Source organism: Coturnix japonica, chromosome 20, assembly GCF_054131305.1.
Source record: "Coturnix japonica strain WE chromosome 20, WE-NBRP24, whole genome shotgun sequence".
Lineage (NCBI taxonomy): Eukaryota > Metazoa > Chordata > Aves > Galliformes > Phasianidae > Coturnix > Coturnix japonica.
In genome coordinates, this window is record NC_140682.1 from 8416417 (window position 1) to 8440022 (window position 23606).

Genomic DNA, 23606 nt, shown 5'->3' on the forward strand with positions numbered 1-23606 from the left:
ATGCTGCCCTGCTCCTGCATGGTGGTGCTGCTGTTGGGGCACTCGGGCTGTGCTTGGGATGGGCAGCACTGCAAAGGCGCTGGGTCACAATCCAGGCAGGTGACTGTGGTGTCTGGCAGGCTCAGGTCAGCATCTTCAGCAGAGCCAGGAGATATGAGAGCATGAACGTGGATGAGCCCCTTGTGTCCATCACTGTTACCATGTGGAAGGCTGTCATCCGAATTGCAGCGATTTGTGCTTAATAAGAACTCTCCATTGATGGAAACACACTGCACATCACTACTTGGTTTGGATCATTGGGGTTGACAAGGGCTCAAATCACCTAGGAAGGCATAGAAACACAAGGGTTAGTGTCAAACGTTTGCAAGTTGAATCATGAAAGAGGTTGTTGATACTTGGTAATAGAGTGGCGGCAGGAAGAAGCAAATAGGCTTGAAGCAACAGAGCCACTGTCTTGAAAGTGATCCTCGTGCAGGTCCATAAGTTTTGACTCTGTCTGGACTTCATATGGGGCAGTATGACATCACAAAGGGGTGATATGATATGATGTCACAAAGGGGCATTATGACGTCACAAATAAGCATTATGACGTCACAAAGGGGCATTATGACTTTAAAAAGGGGCATTATGACGTCACAAAAAGGCATTATGATATCAGAAAAGGACATTATGACGTCACAAAGGGGCATTATGATGTAACAAAGAAGCATTATGACATCAGAAAGGGGCATTATAACATCACAAAAGAACATTATGACATCACAAAGGGGCATTATGACATCACAAAGGAGCTTTATGACATCACAAAGGAGCTTTATGACGTCACAAAGAGCATTATGACGTCACAAAGGGGTATTATGACATCACAAAGGGGCATTATGATATCAGAAAAGGACATTATGATGTCACAAAGGGGCATTATGACGTCACAAAGGAGCTTTATGATGTCACAAAAGGCATTATGATGTCACAAAGTGGCATTATGATGTCACAAAGGAGCTTTATGACATCACAAAAGAGCTTTATGACGTCACAAAGGGGCTTTACGACGTCACAAAGGAGCTTTATGACGTCACAAAGGAGCACTGCGACGTCACAAAGGGGTATTATGACATCACAAAGGGGCATTATGACATCCGAAACTGACATTATGACGTCACGAAGGGGCATTATGATGTCACAAAGGAGCTTCATGATGTCACAAAGGGCATCATGATGTCAAAAGGCGCATTATGACGTCACAGAGGGCATTATGACGTCACAAAGGGACATTATGACGTCACGAAGAAGCATTATGACATCACAAAGGAGCTTCATGACGTCACAAAAGGACATTATGATGTCACGAAGGGGCATTATGACGTCACAAAGGAGCTTTATGACATCACAAAGGAGCTATATGATGTCACAAAGGGGCATTACGACGTCACAAAGGAGCTTTATGACGTCACAAAGGAGCATTATGACATCACAAAGCGGCATTATGACATCAGAAAAGGACATTATGACGTCACAAAGGGGCATTATGACGTCACAAAGGGACATTATGAAGTCACAAAGGGGGCATTATGATGTCACAAAGGGGCATTATGATGTAACAAAGAAGCATTATGACATCACAAAGGGGCATTATGACGTCACAAAGTGGTGTTAACATCACCCTGTGCCCAACTCCTCTCTTCCTCCTATTGGCTCCCTCTCCCACCAATCCCCGCTCTCCCCTCCCCTTAGCCCCGCCCCCCGCCCCCGTTAGGCCCCGCCCTGCCCCTCACACCCCACTCCCTGCCGCCATCTTGCCCCGCTCCGCTCACCCACCTGCCCGGTGTCGCCCGGCCCGAACCGGGAACGGCTGAAGGGACGGGGAGGGCAGCAGAGATGGGGACGGGGTCTAGGGCGGCCATTCTGAGAGACAGCCCTTCTGAGGGCTGAGCTGCAGGGCAGTGGAGAAACCCACCCGTGACCAGGGTCACATCAAAGCTGCATGAGGCTGTGTTACTAAACACGGTGCCACACGGCCTGCAAAACCATGCGGGGGGGACAAAACATGGCACGTACCTGGCAGTGAGATCACCTCAAGCTATCTGCAGCAGTTCCTTGTCGCTTTGCTCGGATGAAATGAGAGCAAAAGCTGCACCGAGGCAGTGGGTGGAGGGCGAGGAGAGGAGAGAGAAAGAGCAGGTCAGTGAGCAGGGCTAAGACAGTCATGGAATAACACACACAGCACAACCGTCCCATCCACTTGCTGCAAGTCATGCTGAGTCTCAGGCTACGTGATGCCTGTCCGCCCAGCAACTTTACGATGCTTCCACAACTGAGCAAAGAAGAGCTGCACCAAGCCCTTGGATGATGGATTCCCTGCTCCTGCTGGCTTCAGCCTTCTGCATTCCAATTCCAATCTAAACCATTCCTGCGGTGGTAGTACTTGAATCCTCATTTGGGGCTGGACCTCAACAGGTCAACACATCAGAAATAACACAACGTGCATCTGGAAGACGTGTCTCAAAGCCCAGAAAATCCAACTCTCTGACCTTGGCACAATTCACCAACCAAGAGCCAGGCCTTGACAACTTGGCTGATCTGGGCATGCGGGAGGGGGGCAGACAGTGGACCACAAGTGTCCATTTCCACTGCAGCTCCCTGTAGAGAACAGCACCAATCAGCAGGCGTGAATCAATTCATTCACAAGCTGCACAATGACTCTGTTCTTTACATGATAAAAAAACACACAGAGATTCCTGACCAAAAAGTTGGGAGTTAATAACGACCAAAGAGGTTCCTGTTCCTACGCCTCATCCTCTCACCCCAACTCCTGGGTGATGCCCACAGGCTTCAAGTCAGCTCTCAAATCCACTGAACTCCCGTCACGGAACTCCATCAAAAAGGATGTCACACATGTGACACTTACATACATGAGAATGTATGTATCAGAAACACTGATGCCAGCAGGAGCAGAGAGGCGATTGTCCCCCTGTACTCAGCACTGGTGATGCCACAACTCGAATTCTGTTTCCAGTTTGTGGCCCCTCACTGCAAAAAAGACACTGAGGCATTGGAACGTGTTCAAAGAAGGGCAACAAAGCTGGTGAGGGGTCTGGAGCACAATGGAGCCATATGAGAAGAGGCTGCGGGAGCTGGGAATGTCCAGCCTGGAGAAGAGGTGGCTCAGGGGAGACCTCATTGCTCTCTAAAACTTCCTGAAGGGAGGTTGCAGTGAGCTGGGGGTCAGCCTCTTCTCTCATGTCATTACTGATAGAACTAGAGGGAATGGTTTCAAGCTGCGGCAGGAGAGGTTCAGGCTGGACATTAGGAAATATTACTTCTCAGAAAGGGTGGCCAGGCACTGGAATGGACTGCCCAGGGAGGTGGTGGAGCCATCCCACCTGGGGGTGTTCAAGGAATGACTGGATGTTGTGTTGAAGGACGTGGTTTATTGGGAGCTATTGGTAATAAGAGAACGGTTGGACTGTTCTTTTAGGTCTTTCCCAACCCTGGTGATTCTATGATTCTGTGATTCATACACTAAGAAGCAAGGAGAGGCTCTTTTGTTAAATCTTTCAATAGAGAGAAGAGTTGATATCTGCTTCTCCCAACAACAGAAACACGGAAACAACTTTCCAAGCCCACCTGCCATACAATAGGCAGAAAACGCACATTGTAAAGGAGCACGCACATCCCCTCTGGCATAAGTCGAGCCCAAAACCCACCTTCAGATCTCTGTGCATTTCCCTTGTTTTACACCAATGCAGCCTCGCTGCAGCTCCGTGGGTGTCACACAAGGCCTGCATGTCCTCTTTCTCCGCAAACCCCACCCTCAGGCCTTGCTCTGTGAAGATTGACACCTGAGCAAAAACAAGCACTAAGAACGAGAGTAAAGCACACTGGATTCGCCCTGGCCTGGCCCAAGCCACAGTCCTACCAGACAGACCCTGGAATGAAAACTGCTCCACAAACCACAGATGGACACCAGCACACAAGAAGTTGATCGGATACAATCCCATGCAAGCACCAAGCCTCCTAAGGAAGCTCTTTGCCATCAGCTCCTTCATCGCCTTTCCTTCTCACCTCAATCTTAAAGTGGCTTCAACATCTGCCAGCACGTCTTACCACGCACCTGCTCATCACACAGTGCTTCAACAGCAACAAATTTGCTTCCGGGGCCCTCCTTCAACTCACTGTGCTAACACTCATGATTCAAATTACACAGAAATCCTAGCAGAAGTTCTCAGTGAGAACTGCACCTAACATTCCTCCTTCTACAAGCAACAGCCACAACAAGTGGTCATGAAAATGCTTTCATCAAAAAGAAGCAGAGACGGCACGGCAGGACAGATGTACTCTGTGTGCACGTCTGAAGCCTTTTGAGAACCTAGTCGTTCTTCCTGCAGGACCCCTGTCTTCTGTTAAAAGCTGAACGGTCCCCAGAGCACCTGTTTCCATCAGCTGCCACCATCCAAAGCAGCCAGCCTTCTTACAGTCACCTGGCCCAAACATCCCTTTTGCTCTACACTTGATTCACAGAATCACAGAATTGTAGGGCTTGGAAGTGATGGGAGCTCGGCATGCACACCATCCTTCCAACAGCACATCCCAGCAGCAAGGGATCACAGCGCTGGCACAGCTGAAACAAAAAGGGTGTGCGAGTTTCCTGTTAGCACTCAGTGTAAACAAATCTACCACTGAGCAACACCGTGAGCCCCCACTCACCTCAGCACAGGTCAACCTGTAACCCCAGCCTTCCCCTATCCATGTGCACATGCACACCCGTGTGCCACCCTGCCTGCTTTGCACACCTCCATGCACACACCGCATCGTGTGCCCTCCTTTGTATTCACAGACGTGTGCAAACCACCCCTGGGAACACGTACGTGCCTACACCTTCCACAAACACCCCTTTGTGTGCACCTGTGTGCAACCCAACTCCTCAGCACACGCACACGTTTGTGCCACCCTGTCCACGCACTCACCACGTGCCCTCCAGCATCACTGCTGCCTCCTCTGGTACCAGACCCGCAGATGCTCCAGAGCTCATTAGCATGGACTTCCTTCCTCCCCTCAGCAGCTGCTCCTGCACTCACCTTCATTCCTACTCAGATACCGGCTGCTTCCAGCACCAGCTGACCTGCAAGACACAGAAAGGAAAGGTGGGAGTCATGCAAATCCCCAAGAAGCCCAAGGCTGCATCACCACCACGTATGGCAGCCTCAGGAAGTCAGCTGCAACTACAGCCTTTGTCAGAATGGAAACAGGAATCGTCAGTTAATTGTGACCTCTGAACTCATTGCCACCATCAGAAACAGGCACTGAAATCGCTCACTTCACTGCAGCTGGTTACCTCCTGATTTTGGGAAAATGCAGACACGGAATTGAAGGACACCAGCAAAGTGACATCTACTTCATTGTAGGTGGTTAAGCTTGGAAGCAGGACTTGAGCAAGAAAAGCTTCTCAGCTCCTTGTAAGGCACTAAGTGATGGGATGATTTCCCATCCCTGCAGAAATCCTGACCTCTGCCACAGGTGGCTCAGTGACACAAAAGCCTTGGTTCCCAGCCTTACCTTCTCATGTCGTTCATCTTGCTCTGCAGCTTCTGCTCTGAATAGTCTTCTTATATTCCCACATGATGTACCCTGAAATACATCATTTAGTGAGTCTGAACAAAACATAAGACATTAATTGGAACTATGAAGAAATGTCTTTTGCACTTTACTTGGAGAATGTTCCATCCTATAACTTCTGCTCTCAATTGTAACACATGATTTTTTATAAAAAGAAAGATAACAAGTCAGCTCTTCAGTGTGCACATTGATGAAACTTGGTGAAATACAACTTTAAGAAAAGGTAATTTGAAAACTTCAATATTCTTATCAGAATCTCTGCTATTAGTTACCGTTCCAATGTTCTGATCTGATGATGTGTCTCTCAGAGCTGTTTTGTCACTCCCCCCCTCAAATGCACTTCAAGTGCTTTAGGAGCATCACTAGAATTTTGAATAAACTCGATATATCTTAGCAAAGCTGCTACAGCTGCACGACTGAAGTACTTTGGAAAAAAAAGAAATCTTTAATGAACGCTGAACAGTGTTATTTAATTATAATCCAGGTAATTAAATTAATTAAACCAAGGAAATCACCATCCAGTCACTCAGCTCTCACCAGGGAAATCGCTTCCCTGCCAAGCAGATGCAACCAACACAAGCTGCTACATCACTCTAGGGCCCCACTGAGTCTTCCCAAGGGGTCTCCAAAGGCTTCCCTGTTGACTTCTGGGAACCTGGGAACACTCACATGGAAGCCAGTGCCCCCTAATGTGCCCCAGACGTTTCTCAGGGCCCCACAATTAGCTCTACAGACATCCAGACATGCCCCAGAGCAAGTATGTGTGCTGTAGGGAGCCCAAGAGACATTCCAGAGCACCCTAGTACTCCTCAGTGCACTCATGGATGCTTCACCTGTCTCTAAATATGCCCTACTGGACTTTGTTTTCTCTTCTGGAGCTTTCCTTAGTTCTCAGCTTTGCTTTCTCATGCCATTTATCTCGCTCCACAGCTTTTGCTCGCAATATTCTCTCTTGCATTCCCACCTTCCAACAGAATCACAGAATTGTAGGGGTTGGAAGGGACCTCTAGTGATCATTGAGTCCAACCCCCCTGCCAAGGCAGGTTCCCTACACCACGTCGCACAGGTAGGTGTTCAGGCGGGTCTTGAATATCTCCAGAGAAGGAGACTCCACCACCTCCCTGGGCAGCCTGTTCCAGTGCTCCGTCAGCCTCACTGTAAAGAGGTTCTTGCACACATTTGTGCGGAACTTCCTATGCAGAAGTTTCAGCCCATTACCCCTAGTCCTGTCCCCACGCACTACTGAAAAGAGACCAGCCGTGCCACTATGGCCCCCACACCTCAGGTATTTATAAACCTGGATCAAATCCCCTCTCAGCACCGCCAACGACAACCCTCTGCACTCTGCCAGTCAGACAGTTCACGACCCACTTCACTGTCCACTCATCTATCCCATACTTCCTCAGCTTTGTTATAAGGATGTCGTGGGGGACAGTATCAAAAACCTTTCTGAAATCAAGGTAGACTACATCTACCACTCTAGCCCCGTCCACCCAGCTAGTGACATCTTCATAAAAGGCCACCAGGTTGGTCAAGCACGACCTCCCCTTGGTGAACCCATGCTGAGTACTCCTGATAACCTCCTTATCACCCAGTTCTCTGGAGATGGCATCCAGCACAAGCTGTTCCATCACCTTCCCTGGGACAGAGGTGAGGCTGACTGGCCTATAATTACCTGGCTCTTCCTTCTTGCCCTTTTTGAAGACTGCAGTGACATTGGTCATCCTCCAGTCTTCAGGCACCTCCCCAGTTCTCCAAGACCTCTGAAAGATTACAGAGAGCAGCTCAGCAATGACCTCCACCAGTTCTCTCAGCACCCGTGGATGCACCCCATGCACCCATCCCATGTATTTATGGACATTAATGTTTCCTAGGCAATCACAGACCACCTCTTCCCTGACTAAAGAGAAATCTCCTATTGTCCAGACTCTCTCATTAACCTCCAGGGTCTGGGATTTCTGAGGGAGAGCCTTTTCACTAAAGACAGAAGCAAAGAAGGCATTCAGTGTTTCTGCCTTCTCAGCATCCTCTGTTATCAGAACGCCTTCCTCCCCCCCTTGTTTTTTGTTTATTAGCAAACTATTAATATACTACAAAATAATAGCACTAATTACTAAGTAACATCACCATGCCAGCATCCCGACCACCTGCTTTAGAGATTTCTCCTTCATTTTGTGCAACACTTCAAAAACTGCAAAGGAAAAAAGCAAGTACAGAACCAGGACACCACTTCCCTCAGGATTTTACAGTCTCATTCATGTCTCACAGATGGAGGCCCTGACAACAAGAGCTGTGTCTGTCCATAACAAGGACTCACCTCTGCAGGTGCAGGGGCAGCTCTCAGAGAAGCCTTCTTCATTTCTGCTTTCTTCTCTTTTTGTCTTTTGACTGGGAGGTGGTGTCAATCTGCCTGAGGGAAGGGAGGCCCCTTCAGAGGGATCTAGATAAGCTGGATCAACCTCACTGGGCTGAGGTGAATGGGATGTGGTACACCCAGGCCAAGTGCCAGGTCCTGCACTTTGGCCACAATAACCCCATGCAGCGCTATAGGCCTGGGGCTGAGTGGCTGCAGGACTGTGCAGAGGAAATGGACCTGGGGCTGTTGGTCGATGCTCAGCTGAACATGAGCCAACAGTGTGCCCAGGTGGCCAAGAAGGCCCACGGCATCCTGGCCTGTCTAAGAAATAGTGTGGCCAGCAGGAGCAGAGAGGTAATCATCCCCTTGGACTCAACACTGGGGAGGCTGCGCCTCAAGTCTTATGTTCAGTTTGGGGTTCATCGCTACAAGAAAGTCATTGAGGCACTGGATCTTGTACGTGGAAGTCTGTCCCTCGAGCAGCTCCCATTCATCATCAGCTCCCATTCTGAACCCCACTGTGCAAAACAGCAAAACTTCTACTGCAAATGGCTGCAGTCACCAAAGCTCAGCCCACTATCCAGGTATCAGCCTTCTCCCTTCTGTTTTCCATCTTAGCCCATAGTTTTGCTTCCAGAAATGGAACTCCTCTTTAACAGCCAAAACACAAACTAATACATCACTTTCACTGCTCCTTCCCGCACCCCCATAGGAATGGTTACCTGACATCCCCTACAGCACAGCACCTGCTCACAAGTATCATTCAAACTCTATTCTTTCATACTTCTTGAGAGAGGAAGGTAAAAACTCACTTATGCATGGCGGTAAGGACAGTCTGTCCCCATCACATCCCTCTGTGTGCTGAAAGCTGCCATTGGATCTCTTGCAGCCTGCTGGCTGCTGCTCACAAACACAGGGAACTGCACCACACTGATTCTAAAGAGAGAAAGGAAGAAACTCTGGTGGGAATGAGCACCCAAGGTTTGCAGAGATGCTCCAGATTGTGACAGAGATGGAATATCAGAGTGCTGGGACATGATTGATCACTAAGGAAAACACTTGGAAGCACATTCAATCTGCAGAAGCTGTAATTACTGGCCACAGTCAGCTTTCCTATGGCTCATCTGGAGGAGGCGGGTGGTCTCACACATCTGCTCAGGGGCTTCAGCTGAGACACTTGCACAATGCTGGGATCATTCTGATGGAAACTATGTCTTCAGATACCATGGTTAAATCCATCCAAAATAATCAAGCCGAGCCTTAGCTCTTGAGCAGCACTTCTTCCCCACCCTTCACTACTCCAAGCAGCTCCAACAAACTTCTCAGAAGAAATCCAGGCCAGCACAGACATGGAAGACCAGAACCAAGTGCCGCTTGTGGGACGGCAGTGCCCACTCCTTGCTTCCACCCTGCTCCAGCAGGTTAAGGAGTCTGAGCCTCACTGGCCTTTGACAGCTCAAGACTTTCAGCACCTCATGCCAACATTTCTCACTAAGATACACCTCAGGCATTGAATTCTCTTCTCACTACCTCCTCCCAGTCCTCTCCTAGGAACAGAAACCATTCAGATTCTACAGCAAACTACAGCATCTGCACTGCAAGAGCACACTGAACCACCTGCAACAATGAAACATGGTTTTGGAGAGTGGGTTTGAAAACACACCTTTAGACAGCTGTCTCCCTGTAGCCAAAAGGAAACCAAGCAGCAAAAGAAGAGTCCAGCCTGAAACATGCCCATGCTACTAGCCCAGGTTTTTCACAAAGAATGAAAAATCCATCCTGTTCTTGAGGTAACAAATGACCAGTGGGTCTCCCTTTGCTCCACCCCTTCTCCTTCAAAGCCAGAAAAAGAAAGAAAAAACAAGCAGAAGAAACCCAGACGTACCTTTCCACACACAGAGCAGAAAGTGGAACAGCAGTTGGTCTCCTTCCTGAGACATGGTGGGGAGCATCCCAGAGGAAGCCCAAGTTCTTTGCTTCTCTCCACAGGGACTTCAAGCACTCTTGGCAAGAGCTGCTTTGGTTCTTTCTTCAACTGCTTCCATCACCAGAATCTCCTTTGGAAAAGGAACACTAAAGAAAGAATCAGCAAATGAGAAAGAATGAGCAATAACCACTTTCCCAGCTTTCTTCTGACATGCAATTAAGACTCACGACTTGGGCAAGGTCTTAAAATCAGCTGGTTACAAGAACTGTCCCACAATATATCCAGCTTCTGTACAGCTGCCGTTATTTCTGTCAGTGAGTGTAATCACAGAATCATAGAATGGCCCGGGTTGGAAGGGACCTCAAGGATCATGAAGATCAATCACCTCCCTGTCCCTGCTGGCCATCCCCTCTTCTGATGGAGCCCAGGGGACCATTTGCTCTCTGAGCTGCAAGAGCACGCTGATGGCTCACGTTCTGTTTTTCATCCACCAGGACCCCCAGGTCCTTCTCTGCGGGGCTTCTCTTAAGGACTGCTCCTCCCAGGCTGTAGAAATGCCTGGGATTCCTCCAGCCCAAGTGCAAAACCTTGCACTTTGCTGTCTTGAACCTCATTAGATTCACCTAGGCCAACCTCTCGGTTGAGCTCCCTCTAAATGGCATCCCTTCCTTCCACTGCATCAGCCGCACCACTCAGCAAACAGCAGAGGGTGCACTCCATTGCATCATTGGTGTCACTGATAACCATGTTAAAAAGCACTGGTCCCAAGACAGACTCCTGGATGACACCACTTGTTATCAGCCTTCACCTGGACATCGAACCATGAATCACCACCCTCTGTCTGTGGCCTTTCAACCAATCCCTTATCCACCAGGTGGTCCACCTGTCAAATCCACATCCCTCCAGTTTAGAGATAAGGATGTGGTGGAGGGCCATGTAAAAGATCTTGCTCAAGTCCAGGTCAATGACATCAGTTTCCTTCCTTTTGTCCACAAATGCCGTCACTCCATCATAGAAGACCACCTGATTAGTTAGGCATGGCCTTCCCCTGCTAAAGCCACACTGACTGTCTTGGATCACATTCTCATTCCTTATGTGATCAAGCATGTCTTTGAGGTGTATCTGTTCTTCACCATCTTCATCACTGTTCCACATTTGAATCAAATAATCGGTGTTGCTGTCACGAAGAAAACCTCTTTGTCTTCTACTCCTGCTGCACTACTGTGCTTTCACCAGAAGCAAAGGGAGAGGCCACCTCCTAGATCCAAATTTTAAGAAACCAACACCCAGTAGGTGTCATCTGAAGTAAAATAGCAGAGAAATTAAGATGACTCTTCTGCATCCAGCTTGGATCACTCCCTCACTCAGGCACACCACCATCAGATCAAGGAGATGCTGCCTTCAGCTTAGAGACTGTATGGGAAATCACAGCTTGAACCTCTGATTAATCAGCTGAGGCAAGTGTTGGGTCAGCTGCGGGAGCACAGATGAGAGTAATCTAGCTGTGCTCCTGGAAGGGGTGGACCTCAACTCCACTTCCTCTGAGACCTCATTTAAGGGCTGACCACCACTGAGGCAGCATCTCTTGGAGACTGCCTCAGCTTTCTGGTCAAAACATCGACATTGGTGAGTTTTCCTTTGCTAACAACCTTTGACTATTTACCTCCATCTTGGTTAACATCTTTATATTAGCCACCCTTACAGAGACCATAAGGGTTTGGGCTTCCAAACTCTCAGCAAGCATTTGGATCAGACAGCTTCCTGCTGGGGATCCCCCTGCATCACTTCTGCTTCTTCTGATACCAAACCCGCAGATGCTTCAGAGCTCATTAGCATGGACTTCCTTCCTCCCCTCAGCAGCTGCTCCTGCACTCACCTTCATTCCTACTCAGATACCGGCCGCTTCCAGCATCAGCTGACCTCAAGACACAGAAAGGAAAGGTGGGAGTCATGCAAACGCACAAGCCCAAGGCTGCGTCACCACCACGTATGGCAGCCTCGGGAAGTCAGCTGCAACTACAGCCTTTGTCAGAATGGAAACAGGCACTATCAGTTAAGTGTGACCTCTGAACTCATTGCCACCATCAGAAATAGGCACTGAAATTGCTCACTTCACTGTAGCTGGTTACCTCCTTCTTTTGGAAAATGCGGACATGGAATTGAAGGACACCAGAAAATTGACATCTACTTCATTGTAGGTGGTTAAGCTTGGAAGCAGGACTTGAGCAAGACAAGCTTCTCAGCTCAGAATCACAGAATTATCAAGGTTGGAAAAGACCTAGAAGATCATCTGGTCCAACCATTACCAATACTTCCCGGCTTAATCATATTCCTCAGCACCACATCCAAACGTTTCTTGAACACTGCCATGATCGGTGACTCCACCACCTCCCTGGGCAGTGCATTCCAATGCCTGAATACCCTTTCCGACAAGTAATGTTTCGCAATGTCCAGCCTGAATTTTCCCTGGCGCAGCATAAAACCTTTCCCTCTAGTTCTATCAGTGATTACACAAGAGAAGAGGCCAAACCCCAGCTCACTACAACCTCCCTTCAGGAAGTTATAGAGAGTTATAAGGTCTCTCCTGAGCCTCCTCTTCTCCAAGCTGAACAATCCTAGTTCCCTCAGCTTCTCCTCGTAAGGTTTTGCTCCAGACCCCTCACTACCTTCTTAGCTGAAGACGTTCCAGAAACGTAAGGTTTTCTTGCATGGAGGGGCCCAAAACTGAATAGGTCAGAGCTCCTTCTTTCCATCATTGCTGTCACCTGGAAGGCTGTCCTTGGAACTGCAGTGACTCATGCATCCTAACTGCACTCCATTGATGGAAGCACAACGTGCATCATTGCAAATTGCTGGTGGGTTCCTGTGTTGGCGAGGGATGGATTCACCTGGAAAGAGTAGATACACAGCATTTAGCGTCAAACTTTCACTATCCAAGGAGGCAAAGGCTTGGTGCTGCCTGTCAAGCAGGTTTCAAGCAGCTTGCGAGACTCATTTGGGAAAGACAGGAGTCAACCAACGATGTCAGGCACGGGCTCGAACGCAGGAATACAGAAGGAGGCACAAGCCCACTGAAAGCATGAATTCTACCTGTGTTGCTGACAAGCACTGCTTTGAAAGCTGGATTTGCACCCTTACCTGCCAGGACCACGACTTCTGCTTCGGAAGGCTCCCTGGCACTGCTCTGCAGTTGGCATTTGGCCACAGGGGATGGTTTGCCCAGGCAGAAGCAGGAACGCCAACTGCCAGCTGCTGACTCTGCCCTCTTACTGGGAGAACTCAGTCTGGAGAGAGAAAACAGAGCATGCTGTCAGTCGTGGTGCAGGGTGAGTGATGAGCTGCACCGAGCCCTTGATGACAGTTGCCCATTCCTGGCACTGCCTGCTTTCTGCTGAAACACAGCTTAGAAAAGCGCTCTGTTTCAAACAGCAGAGGACGCTTCCATTCCTACAGCTCAGCCCTCAAGTCCTGCTGGCTACATTCCTCTCAACCATGTCAATCAAGATGCAGAGCATGTGAGTAAAGTCTCCACAGCAGAACAGGACAGGAGCTGGCAGGCGTAACTGCTTTCTGAGGAATGGTGCAGCCATAAGGGAAGCTCAAAAGCATCTCTGACTCTTGCGTTAACACCTCCTCGGCCTCAGCTCCCTGCCATCTTTAATTTGTAGTGCCTGCAAGTCTGACCAACAGCTCTGCTTACAGGAGAAGCACAATTGGTTTCAGGTGTGTGGCCCTGAAATCTGGAAAACCCCAGTGTTTCCAGGTACAGCCAACACAGACCAGGATAGACGTCAGTGTGGCTTTCTGCATCTCGTGACTGCCTGCCCAACCAGGAAGGAAATGCACCCTTGTGTGGCTCCACTGAGCCCGTAGGGCAACTGTGTGTAAGTTGAGTCGTTGGAGATGTAACGGACAAAAAGTAAACCAATAAAAATCACCCAAATAATGATGATGGGGGCTGGAAAGGGAATTCCTCTTTCTTTATCTTTCAGATGGAAAATCAATGATTGCATCCAAGTTCCTTAGTACAGCTGCGGGGCCTTCCTCCGCTTGTATCTTGCTGCTCTGTGTTGCAACAGGAGAGCTGCTCTGACCTCTCCTCTCAGCCTGTGCCTCCTGCACGGTGAGCAGCTTTGTGGATGGAGACACCCACACAGACTTGGGCCCTGCCAGAGAACTGTGCCCTGCAAGGGAAAAACACAGGTGAGACGGAGGAGGAAGCAGCAGCACAGCCATCCCAGTTCTGCATATCTCTCAGAATTGCTCATCCAAGCCACTGGAAGAAGAGGAGCTCAAAATAACTGTGTGCTCAGTGGTATGCTTGTGGCAAAGGACACAGCCACAATTAAGAGCAACTCACTGTATCGAAAAAGGCAAACAAAAAGCGTAGAAAAACTAGGGGGCAGGGATCTCAGAAAGCTTCACAGCCACACTTCAATCAAGCTTCACCTGCTTGCAAAAAATCTTAACAGCAGTGATAGTTTTCTCCATGTAAGGCTTGGACACTCTCATGACCCAGCAACGGGGCACAGTATTCTAACCTAAGCCCAGAAGCCTGCTGTCTCCTCGACAGTAATAGAATTTTCAAAGGTCTTGGAGAAGCCCTGGATTGGATGAAGCTGTCAGATCAACATCAAGCTAATGGAGGAAGGTGCTCACCTACTCCCTCTCCCAAGGCTGGTGTGGATTTGGAGCAGAAGAGGACATCTGCGTGGCTGATGAGGAATTCCACAACAGCTGACTGGGTCTGCAGCTCCATGCAGGCAGCTTCACTGGCACAGGGAGATTGGCTCTGCTGGGATCTGAAGAAAAGGCAGATCTTACAAGTCATTTCCCCAAGATCATTTCCCCAAGTCTGAATTTCTGTAGCCAAAAACTGTCAAACTGGGCTCCGGAGATTTCCGCAGTGGGCAAACAGTGATGCCACTGACGAAATTATCCTGGATGATCAGGGACACAGCAGTCCCAGCTAAACAAGTGAGTAGAAACTGTCATCTAGAAATTGTTCCCCTGGGGTTGGAGGAGAGCAGAACTAAGCATCGTGTTGAAAAGGAAAAAGAAGTTTACCTTAAGAGGTTTGGAGCCCACACAATTGCTAAGTTCTTCGCGTCCATGTTTATCACCGAGCAGATCCCAGCCAGAGACACCAAGTGTCTCATTAAGTCCCATGGGGACAGTGCACTGGTGGTCAGCACTGAGGCAGACTTGATGCCTTCCAAGAGGTATCTGGGGAACACAGAATCACAGAATGACCCGGGTTGGAAGGGACCTCAAGGATCATGAAGCTCCACTCCCCCTGCCTGGTAGGGCCACCTATCTTCCACATTTATTAGACCTGTCTGTCCAGGGCCACATCTAACCTTGCCTTGAATACCTCTACAGATGGGGGATCCACAACGTCCTTGGGCAGCCTGTTCCAGGACCTCAGCACTCTCCTAGTAAAGAACTTCCCCTACCAACCAACGTAAATCTTCCCTCTTTCAACTTAAAACCATTTCCCCTTGTCCTGATATTATCAGCCCTTTCAAAGAGTTAACACCCCTCCTGATTATACACACAGCCCATGCCATCAAGGCCAAGCTTCTATCTCTTCTTGATTCCTAGTTCCATGGCGTGCACAGCATGCTGTGCTGCATGCACAGCACAGCTGTTCTGCAGAGGAACAGGGGCACCCAGTGACCAACAGCAGCCATTGTCTGCAAATACACAGCAACTTCCCAGGATCTGCAGCAACAATCTCCCCACACACTCCACTTCACACAGACACTATGACCCTGAATAGACTCAAGCAGCAGACTTAAAACAAGTCAGAGTTTTAGATTCCAGGATATTTGAGGGTCTATAATGTGTGAAATTCAGTTACACAACAGTGCCGAGGTGCCTGCGTTTCAAGCAACCTGCAAAAGTCATTTTATTCTATCCACAATCTCATCCTACATACAGATCCTTAGAAGGTTCCTTAGGCACACCAACCCCATGCTCCTATTACAGACCCTTGCATAACACAGGTGATATACCTACAAGATTATCTACAGCTTAGACTATGAAAACAGGGAGTCTAGCTAGAGAAAATAATCTACCTGTGCTTCTGAGCAATCTGTTAACCACTCTCACACAGTTCAGGCCATTCCAAACAAGATGCAATGACATGTCAGCCACAAAAACAGCTTGATTTTAGGGTGTTTGTTTGGACAAGCCCCTGTTGCATACGGTGGTCAAACATGCATTACTTGGGGGCACATTGTATTTGATTTAACACATCCTCTTACCTGTGGCTTTGCACAGAGTCCAAAGTCTATCAGCTTCAAATTGTCAATCAGCAGATTTTCCCGGTGGATGAGAAAGCAGTCAGGAATGATTTCCACCCAAGTGCCCAAGGAAACATCTTTTCTCTTCTTTTATTTCCTGCTGTAGACAGTGGTTCCCAGTCTACTCAAAGCTCGCTCGCTCTCGCTGTCTCAGAGATTGTCATGGTTTTGTAATTTTGCTATCAGTATCAGTATTCCACATCATAACATCATGTAAAGTATGGATACTTCTATTGAATGTGCAGTCCACAGAAGAAGACTACATATCCCAGAGAACAACAGGGTTAATGATAAGTCACGGGACCAGGACGCTGTATAATCTCGTTCCCAGGCTGGAGTGCCCTCCTTCTTCTCTCGAACTTCTCGGAGAGTGGGAAGCGTTCCAGCCGTGTCGCCTAGAGTTCACAGTAGGCCTCTCGGTTTTCGGGGACTCTCTCTCTCTGTTTCGTTCAATTTGTTAGCCTCAATTATATTATATTGTGTTATCTTGTATTTCGGTATCATATTTAGTAAAATAAGTTTTTCCTCCTTAGATTGTCGCTGTTTTATCCCACTCCCTTTTTCCCCCTCCTTTCCGGGCCCCGGGAGGGGGGCCCACGGGGTGGCTTCCCCTGTCACGGGCATAGGTAAATCTAAGTAACCCGTGACAGATTTTTTGGTGGAGAATGCGGGCATAGAGCTTTTTAGCTTTTAGAACAACTCTCTCTTTACTCTTAAAGAGCTTCGTTAGGGGAGTGTTATCTTTTCGTAGCTGCTCACTGAGAACGTGACCTTGAAATACCAGACAAATTGTCAACATTAAGGGCTGCTGTACATTCTCAGCACTGCCATCTAACTTTTGTGTAGAAAACAAAGGGATTTCTTTCTCCCTTAGAGCAAAGCTAGCTAGCTCTGACTTTTACAGAGCCTGCCAGCTATGAATCCACTCTTCATCCCAGTTGCTCTGTTTAAGGGATTGAAAGCAATTATGATCTTCTTAAAGTATTGGTCAACTATTAACACCATAATTTGGTGTTGTGGAATTGTGCAGGTATATAGCCTAATAAGGTGGATACTGATGGAGACACCTGCCTGGTACTTTTATGAGATGTGGTATGGTCAGAATTTTGGCACCTATATCCCAGATGGAATTGTGAATCTTACAAACACTTGCATCCCAGATGGAATTGCGAATCTTACAAGTACTTGCATCCCAGATGGAACAGGCAATTTTACAAACACCACCATGTTTAATTCATTGTACAGGCTAAAAAAACCCTTTTTATTTAGGTTGTACTCTCAGATTTCCACACGCCTTTCAATAACTGAGATAGGGTTCATACTTGCATCCATGTTATCACTATTAATGAATGCATATATGTTCCTATGCATTCGTTCTATGCGGAAGTCTCCTCCAGAACCAGAGAATGATGACTGGCAGGGAATATGGAAAGGTTTAGGAAAAGTCTTAGAAGCATGGGGACCCGCAGTGTCATGGGATTTCACTCTTGAACACCTAAGGGACCCTAAGAAATTAAGTGAGTATTTGGGTCAGAGATCTAAGGAGGTAAACCTTATGTGGGGTTTGGCTTATGCATACCGTGCTTTGTATCATACTATTCTGGAGAGAGAGAGTTTCCGATCTGAGATTCAAGCCCAAGTTAATTCTGATCAGTCACAGGAGGCATCAGTAGCAATATCAGTTGCCCCTGTGGAAGGCAAGAAATGGAAACGGGTGTCCACGCGTCTAGAACGAAAAGAAGGAGAAGCACAGGGGGGGGCTGCAGAAGACCCAGGTGCCGGGCATGGAGCAGTACCGAAAAAAGCAAAGGCAAAAACCAAGAGGCATGAAGAAGAGACTGATGATGAGGAGGAAATCACCTATTGTCGACCTCTGAAGCTGACTGAAATCCAAGGCTCAAGAAAGGAGTTCACACGGCGTCAAGATGAAGGTATCCTTGCTTGGTTGCTTCGCTGCTGGGACAACGGGGCCAACAGCTTGTCTCTAGATGGTAATGAAGCTCGCCAACTAGGAAGCATTGCCCAAGATGCAGGTATCGACAGAGGGATTAGCAGATGTTCGGATGGAGCTGCCACTCTCTGGTTGCGGCTGTTAGAAGCCGTGAGAGAAAGGTACCCCTATAAGGATGCTTTGAAGCCTAAATTTGATAGTTGGAATACCGTCCAAAAAGGTATTCAGCGCCTGAGGGAATTGGCCATGGCGAAAATGTTGTACAGCCCTGATCCAAGCGAACTTGACCCTGAGAGAGTGAGGGCCGATCCTGACATGTGGCAGAAAATCACAAGTACAGCACCAGAGAGAATGGCACAGTCATTGGTAACAGGTTCTAAAGGGTTCGTGGACAGATGGCCCCGAGTTGTTGAGCTGATTATAATGCTTCAAACCACCGATCAGCAGCTCCCTCAACTGCATGCCGCAGTTTCTGCCATCTCACGGCTAGAAAACCGAGTAGATGAAATGTGCAAGAAATTGTTTCCATCAACTAATCGTAATGATGATCCCGTAATAGTATCAGAAACAACTGATGAAGGTCAATCCTCGTACGGGCCACCAGGTCTAATGAAGGATCTGATCAAAGTATTCCAGTCCTACTCCTCACCTGCATCATCAAAAGTCTCAGCTGTTAAACGCACACGCTTCCCAGCTCGAGCAAAGAACAACAGTACGATTGCACCGCGTGTTTCCATGTGGCGCTACCTACGTGACCGTGGAGAAGACATGAGGAAGTGGCATGATCAGCCCACGTCTGCACTACGAGCACGGGTGAAAGAACTACTAGACATACCAACCACCAGTGGAGTTGCTCCAGTCATCACAGGTAACCAATAGAGGGGCCCTGCCCTCAGTCAGGGGAGGGAAAGGGATAATAGAGTTTATTGGACTGTGTGGATTCGATGGCCTGGCACATCAGAACCACAGGAATATAAGGCGCTGGTGGATACCGGTGCACAGTGCACCCTAATGCCCTCCAGTCATGAAGGGACAGAATCAATCCATATTTCTGGAGTGACTGGGGGCTCTCAAGAATTGACTGTGCTGGAGGCTGAAATAAGCCTCACTGGCAAAGACTGGCAAAAACATCCTATTGTGACTGGCCCAGGGGCTCCATGTATACTGGGTATTGATTACCTCAGAAGGGGGCATTTCAAGGATCCTAAGGGGTATCGATGGGCCTTTGGGATAGCTGCTGTAGATATGGACAACATTAAGCAGCTGTCTGTTTTGCCTGGCCTGTCAGAGGACCCGTCTGTTGTGGGGCTGCTACGAGTAAAAGAGCAGCAGGTACCGATTGCTACAAAGACAGTGCACAGACGGCAGTATCGCACCAACAGGGATTCCTTGCTCCCCATTCATGATTTGATTCGCCAGTTGGAGAATCAGGGAGTGATCAGTAAAACTCACTCACCTTTTAACAGTCCCATATGGCCAGTGCGTAAAGCCAGTGGAGAATGGAGGCTGACAGTAGACTACCGTGGCCTGAATGAGGTCACACCCCCATTGAGCGCTGCTGTGCCGGACATGTTGGAACTCCAGTACGAGCTGGAGTCAAAAGCAGCCAAATGGTATGCCACCATTGACATTGCCAATGCCTTCTTCTCTATTCCTTTGGCTGCAGAATGTAAGCCACAGTTTGCCTTCACCTGGAGGGGCATTCAGTATACTTGGAACCGTTTGCCCCAGGGGTGGAAACACAGCCCAACCATTTGCCATGGGTTGGTCCAAACTGTACTGGAACAAGGTGGTGCTCCTGAACACCTGCAGTACATTGATGACATTGTTGTGTGGGGTGATACAGCAGAAGAGTTTTTCACAAAAGGAGAGCAGATCATCCAAATTCTTCTACAAGCCGGCTTTGCTATTAAGCGAAGCAAAGTAAAAGGACCTGCCCAGGAAATTCAGTTCTTAGGTATAAAGTGGCAGGATGGACGTCGTCACATCCCAACAGATGTGATCGACAAAATCACTGCCATGTCTCCACCAACTAGCAAGAAAGAGACACAATCTTTCCTGGGTGCAGTAGGCTTTTGGAGGATGCACATTCCAAACTACAGCCTCATTGTAAGCCCCCTTTATCAGGTGACGCGGAAGAAGAACGATTTTGCATGGGGCCCTGAGCAGCAGCAGGCTTTTGAACAGATTAAACAAGAGATAGCCCGAGCTGTAGCTCTGGGGCCAGTACGGACTGGACAGGATGTAAAGAACATCCTCTATACTGCTGCTGGAGAGAAAGGCCCCACTTGGAGTTTGTGGCAAAGAGCCTCAGGAGAGACCCGAGGCCGACCCCTGGGATTCTGGAGTCGATCATATAAGGGGTCTGAAGAGTGCTACACTCCAACTGAGAAGGAGATCTTAGCCGCGTATGAGGGGGTTCGGGCTGCTTCCGAAGTAGTCGGGACTGAAACACAGCTCCTTTTGGCACCTCGACTGCCAGTGCTGAACTCGATGTTCAAAGGACAGGTTCCCTCCACTCATCATGCTACCGATGTCACCTGGAGCAAGTGGATTACGCTGATTACACAGCGAGCGCGAATGGGAAACCTCAATCGTCCAGGAATCCTAGAGGTAATCATGGACTGGCCTGAAGATAAAAGGTTTGGAACATCACCAGCAGAAGAGGTATCACGTGCTAAAGAGGCCCCACCATACAACGAATTACCAGAAAATGAAAAGAAATATGCCTTATTCACAGACGGATCATGTCGCATTGTAGGGAAGCATCGCAAATGGAAAGCTGCTGTGTGGAGCCCCACACGACAGGTTGCAGAGGCCACCGAAGGTAAGGGAGAATCAAGTCAGTTTGCAGAGGTAAAAGCTGTCCAGCTGGCCTTAGATGTTGCTGAACGGGAGAGGTGGCCAATGCTGTATCTTTATACTGACTCATGGATGGTGGCAAATGCCTTATGGGGGTGGTTACAGAGGTGGGAACAAAACAACTGGCAACGGAAGGGTAAATCTGTTTGGGCCGCTGAATTATGGAAGGACATTGCTGCCCGAACAAAGAATATGGTTGTAAAGGTGCGTCATGTGGATGCACATGTGCCCAAAAGTCAGGCTACTGAAGAACAACAAAACAACCATCAGGTAGATAAAGCTGCCAAAATTGAGGTGGCTCAAATTGACTTGGACTGGCAGAATAAGGGTGAATTATTTCTAGCTCGATGGGCTCATGAGACTTCAGGTCATCAAGGAAGAGACGCGACATATAAGTGGGCCAGAGACCGAGGGGTGGACTTAACCATGGACGCTATTGCGCAGATTATTCATGATTGTGAAACATGTGCCATAATTAAACAAGCCAGAAGGATGAAACCTCTCTGGGAGGAAGGGCGGTGGCAAAAGTATAAATATGGGGAGGCGTGGCAGGTTGATTATATCACCTTGCCACGATCTCGCAGTGGTAAGTGTTATGTACTCACCATGGTAGAGGCAACCACTGGGTGGCTTGAAACATACGCAGTACCCCATGCTACTGCTCGAAACACCATATTAGGTCTTGAGAAACAAGTCCTGTGGCGACATGGCACCCCAGAAAGAATTGAATCTGATAATGGGACACATTTTAAAAATTCCCTTATAAATACTTGGGCCAAAGATCATGGCATTGAGTGGATTTATCATATTCCCTACCATGCACCAGCTTCTGGTAAAATTGAACGATATAATGGGTTGTTGAAAACTATGTTGAAAGCAATGGGTGGCGGAACATTTAAGCACTGGGAGAAGAATCTGGCAGAAGCCACTTGGTTGGTGAATACTAGAGGATCTGTCAATCGTGATGGTCCTAGTCAATCTAGCCCCCTACACACTGTAGAAGGAGATAAGGTCCCTGTTGTACATGTAAAGAACATGTTGGGAAAAGCTGTTTGGGTCCTTCCAGCTTCTGGAAAGGGCAAACCTATCCGTGGAACTGTCTTTGCCCAGGGACCTGGGTGCACTTGGTGGGTAATGCAGAAGGATGGGGATGTTCAATGTGTGCCACAAGGGAATTTGATGCTGGGGGAGTGCAGTCAATAATTTTATGTATTTATATGTATATATGTTTGCATGTGTAGTGTATTTTAGTTATTATAGTTGTACATTTAGTTATGTTACATGTAATTCTACTGTTTAGCTATCATAATTTTACATACGTGTATATATATGTATATATATATTTACCATGATGTAATAATGTAGAATAAGGGGTGGAATGTCATGGTTTTGTAATTTTGCTATCAGTATCAGTATTCCACATCATAACATCATGTAAAGTATGGATACTTCTATTGAATGTGCAGTCCACAGAAGAAGACTACATATCCCAGAGAACAACAGGGTTAATGATAAGTCACGGGACCAGGACGCTGTATAATCTCGTTCCCAGGCTGGAGTGCCCTCCTTCTTCTCTCGAACTTCTCGGAGAGTGGGAAGCGTTCCAGCCGTGTCGCCTAGAGTTCACAGTAGGCCTCTCGGTTTTCGGGGACTCTCTCTCTCTGTTTCGTTCAATTTGTTAGCCTCAATTATATTATATTGTGTTATCTTGTATTTCGGTATCATATTTAGTAAAATAAGTTTTTCCTCCTTAGATTGTCGCTGTTTTATCCCACTCCCTTTTTCCCCCTCCTTTCCGGGCCCCGGGAGGGGGGCCCACGGGGTGGCTTCCCCTGTCACGGGCATAGGTAAATCTAAGTAACCCGTGACAGAGATCTTCACTGACTGCTGGCAAGTTCCCATCTTCCAATATCCCAGGTGGGAAATACTAGCTTGTATCTGTTGGAAAGGACCTGGGGACTAGGAGGACAAGTGGTGAGAGACCACAGGCTGAATGCAAGCCAGCAGTGTGCTCTGACAGAAAAGAAGTACAACAAGATCATCAGCTGCATTAAAAAGCAGCACAACCAGACCAGGACAAGTCATTCCTGCTTCAACACTCACTGGACCACATCTACAATACTGTATCTGGTTTTTGGACAGGAAGGATAACAACCTGAAACAAACTCTGAAGCAAGTTCTATGGATGACCTCCAGCCTGTGCAGGGGGCTGAAGCTCCCACTCAGAGAAGAGAAGCTGGGGAGAATGATCTTTGTTCAGAGTGCCTTCCAGTAGCCTTAGATAGAGGGATTTCATAAGATGCCTAGGAAAATGCTCGTGCTGTAATGATTTGCTTTACTCCGAGATACCAGCAGCTTACAAAATGCAAAGCTCTAACCTACTGGTGAGGAAATATTCAAGCCTTCCAGTACCTAACCTGTGCTTCAAGTCTTCAGTGACAGAAAATCCATTGGATGGGGCCAGAGGAATGCATCTCACCCCACACCCTCTGTATAGCCACCATTTGTTTAAAGGATCACTCTTCCTTGAGGCACAAAACTAGAGCAGGTTACACAACAGACTGACACCACAAGGGCTTCTCTCGAGAT

General features: G+C 48.0%; 1 protein-coding gene across 1 annotated transcript; it reads right to left on the minus strand.

Moving 5' to 3' along the window:
• Positions 1-13576: 13576 nt before the first annotated feature.
• On the minus strand, positions 13577-15874 carry LOC146757566 (rho GTPase-activating protein 32-like). Its single transcript, XM_085520684.1, has 4 exons — positions 15870-15874; positions 14964-15122; positions 14556-14698; positions 13577-14080 (listed from the first exon to the last, which is right to left on the minus strand). Exons 1-4 carry the CDS (start codon positions 15872-15874, stop codon positions 13878-13880), a joined length of 510 nt encoding a protein of 169 aa, XP_085376810.1. The 3' UTR covers positions 13577-13877.
• Between the last annotated feature and the right edge of the window lie 7732 nt (positions 15875-23606).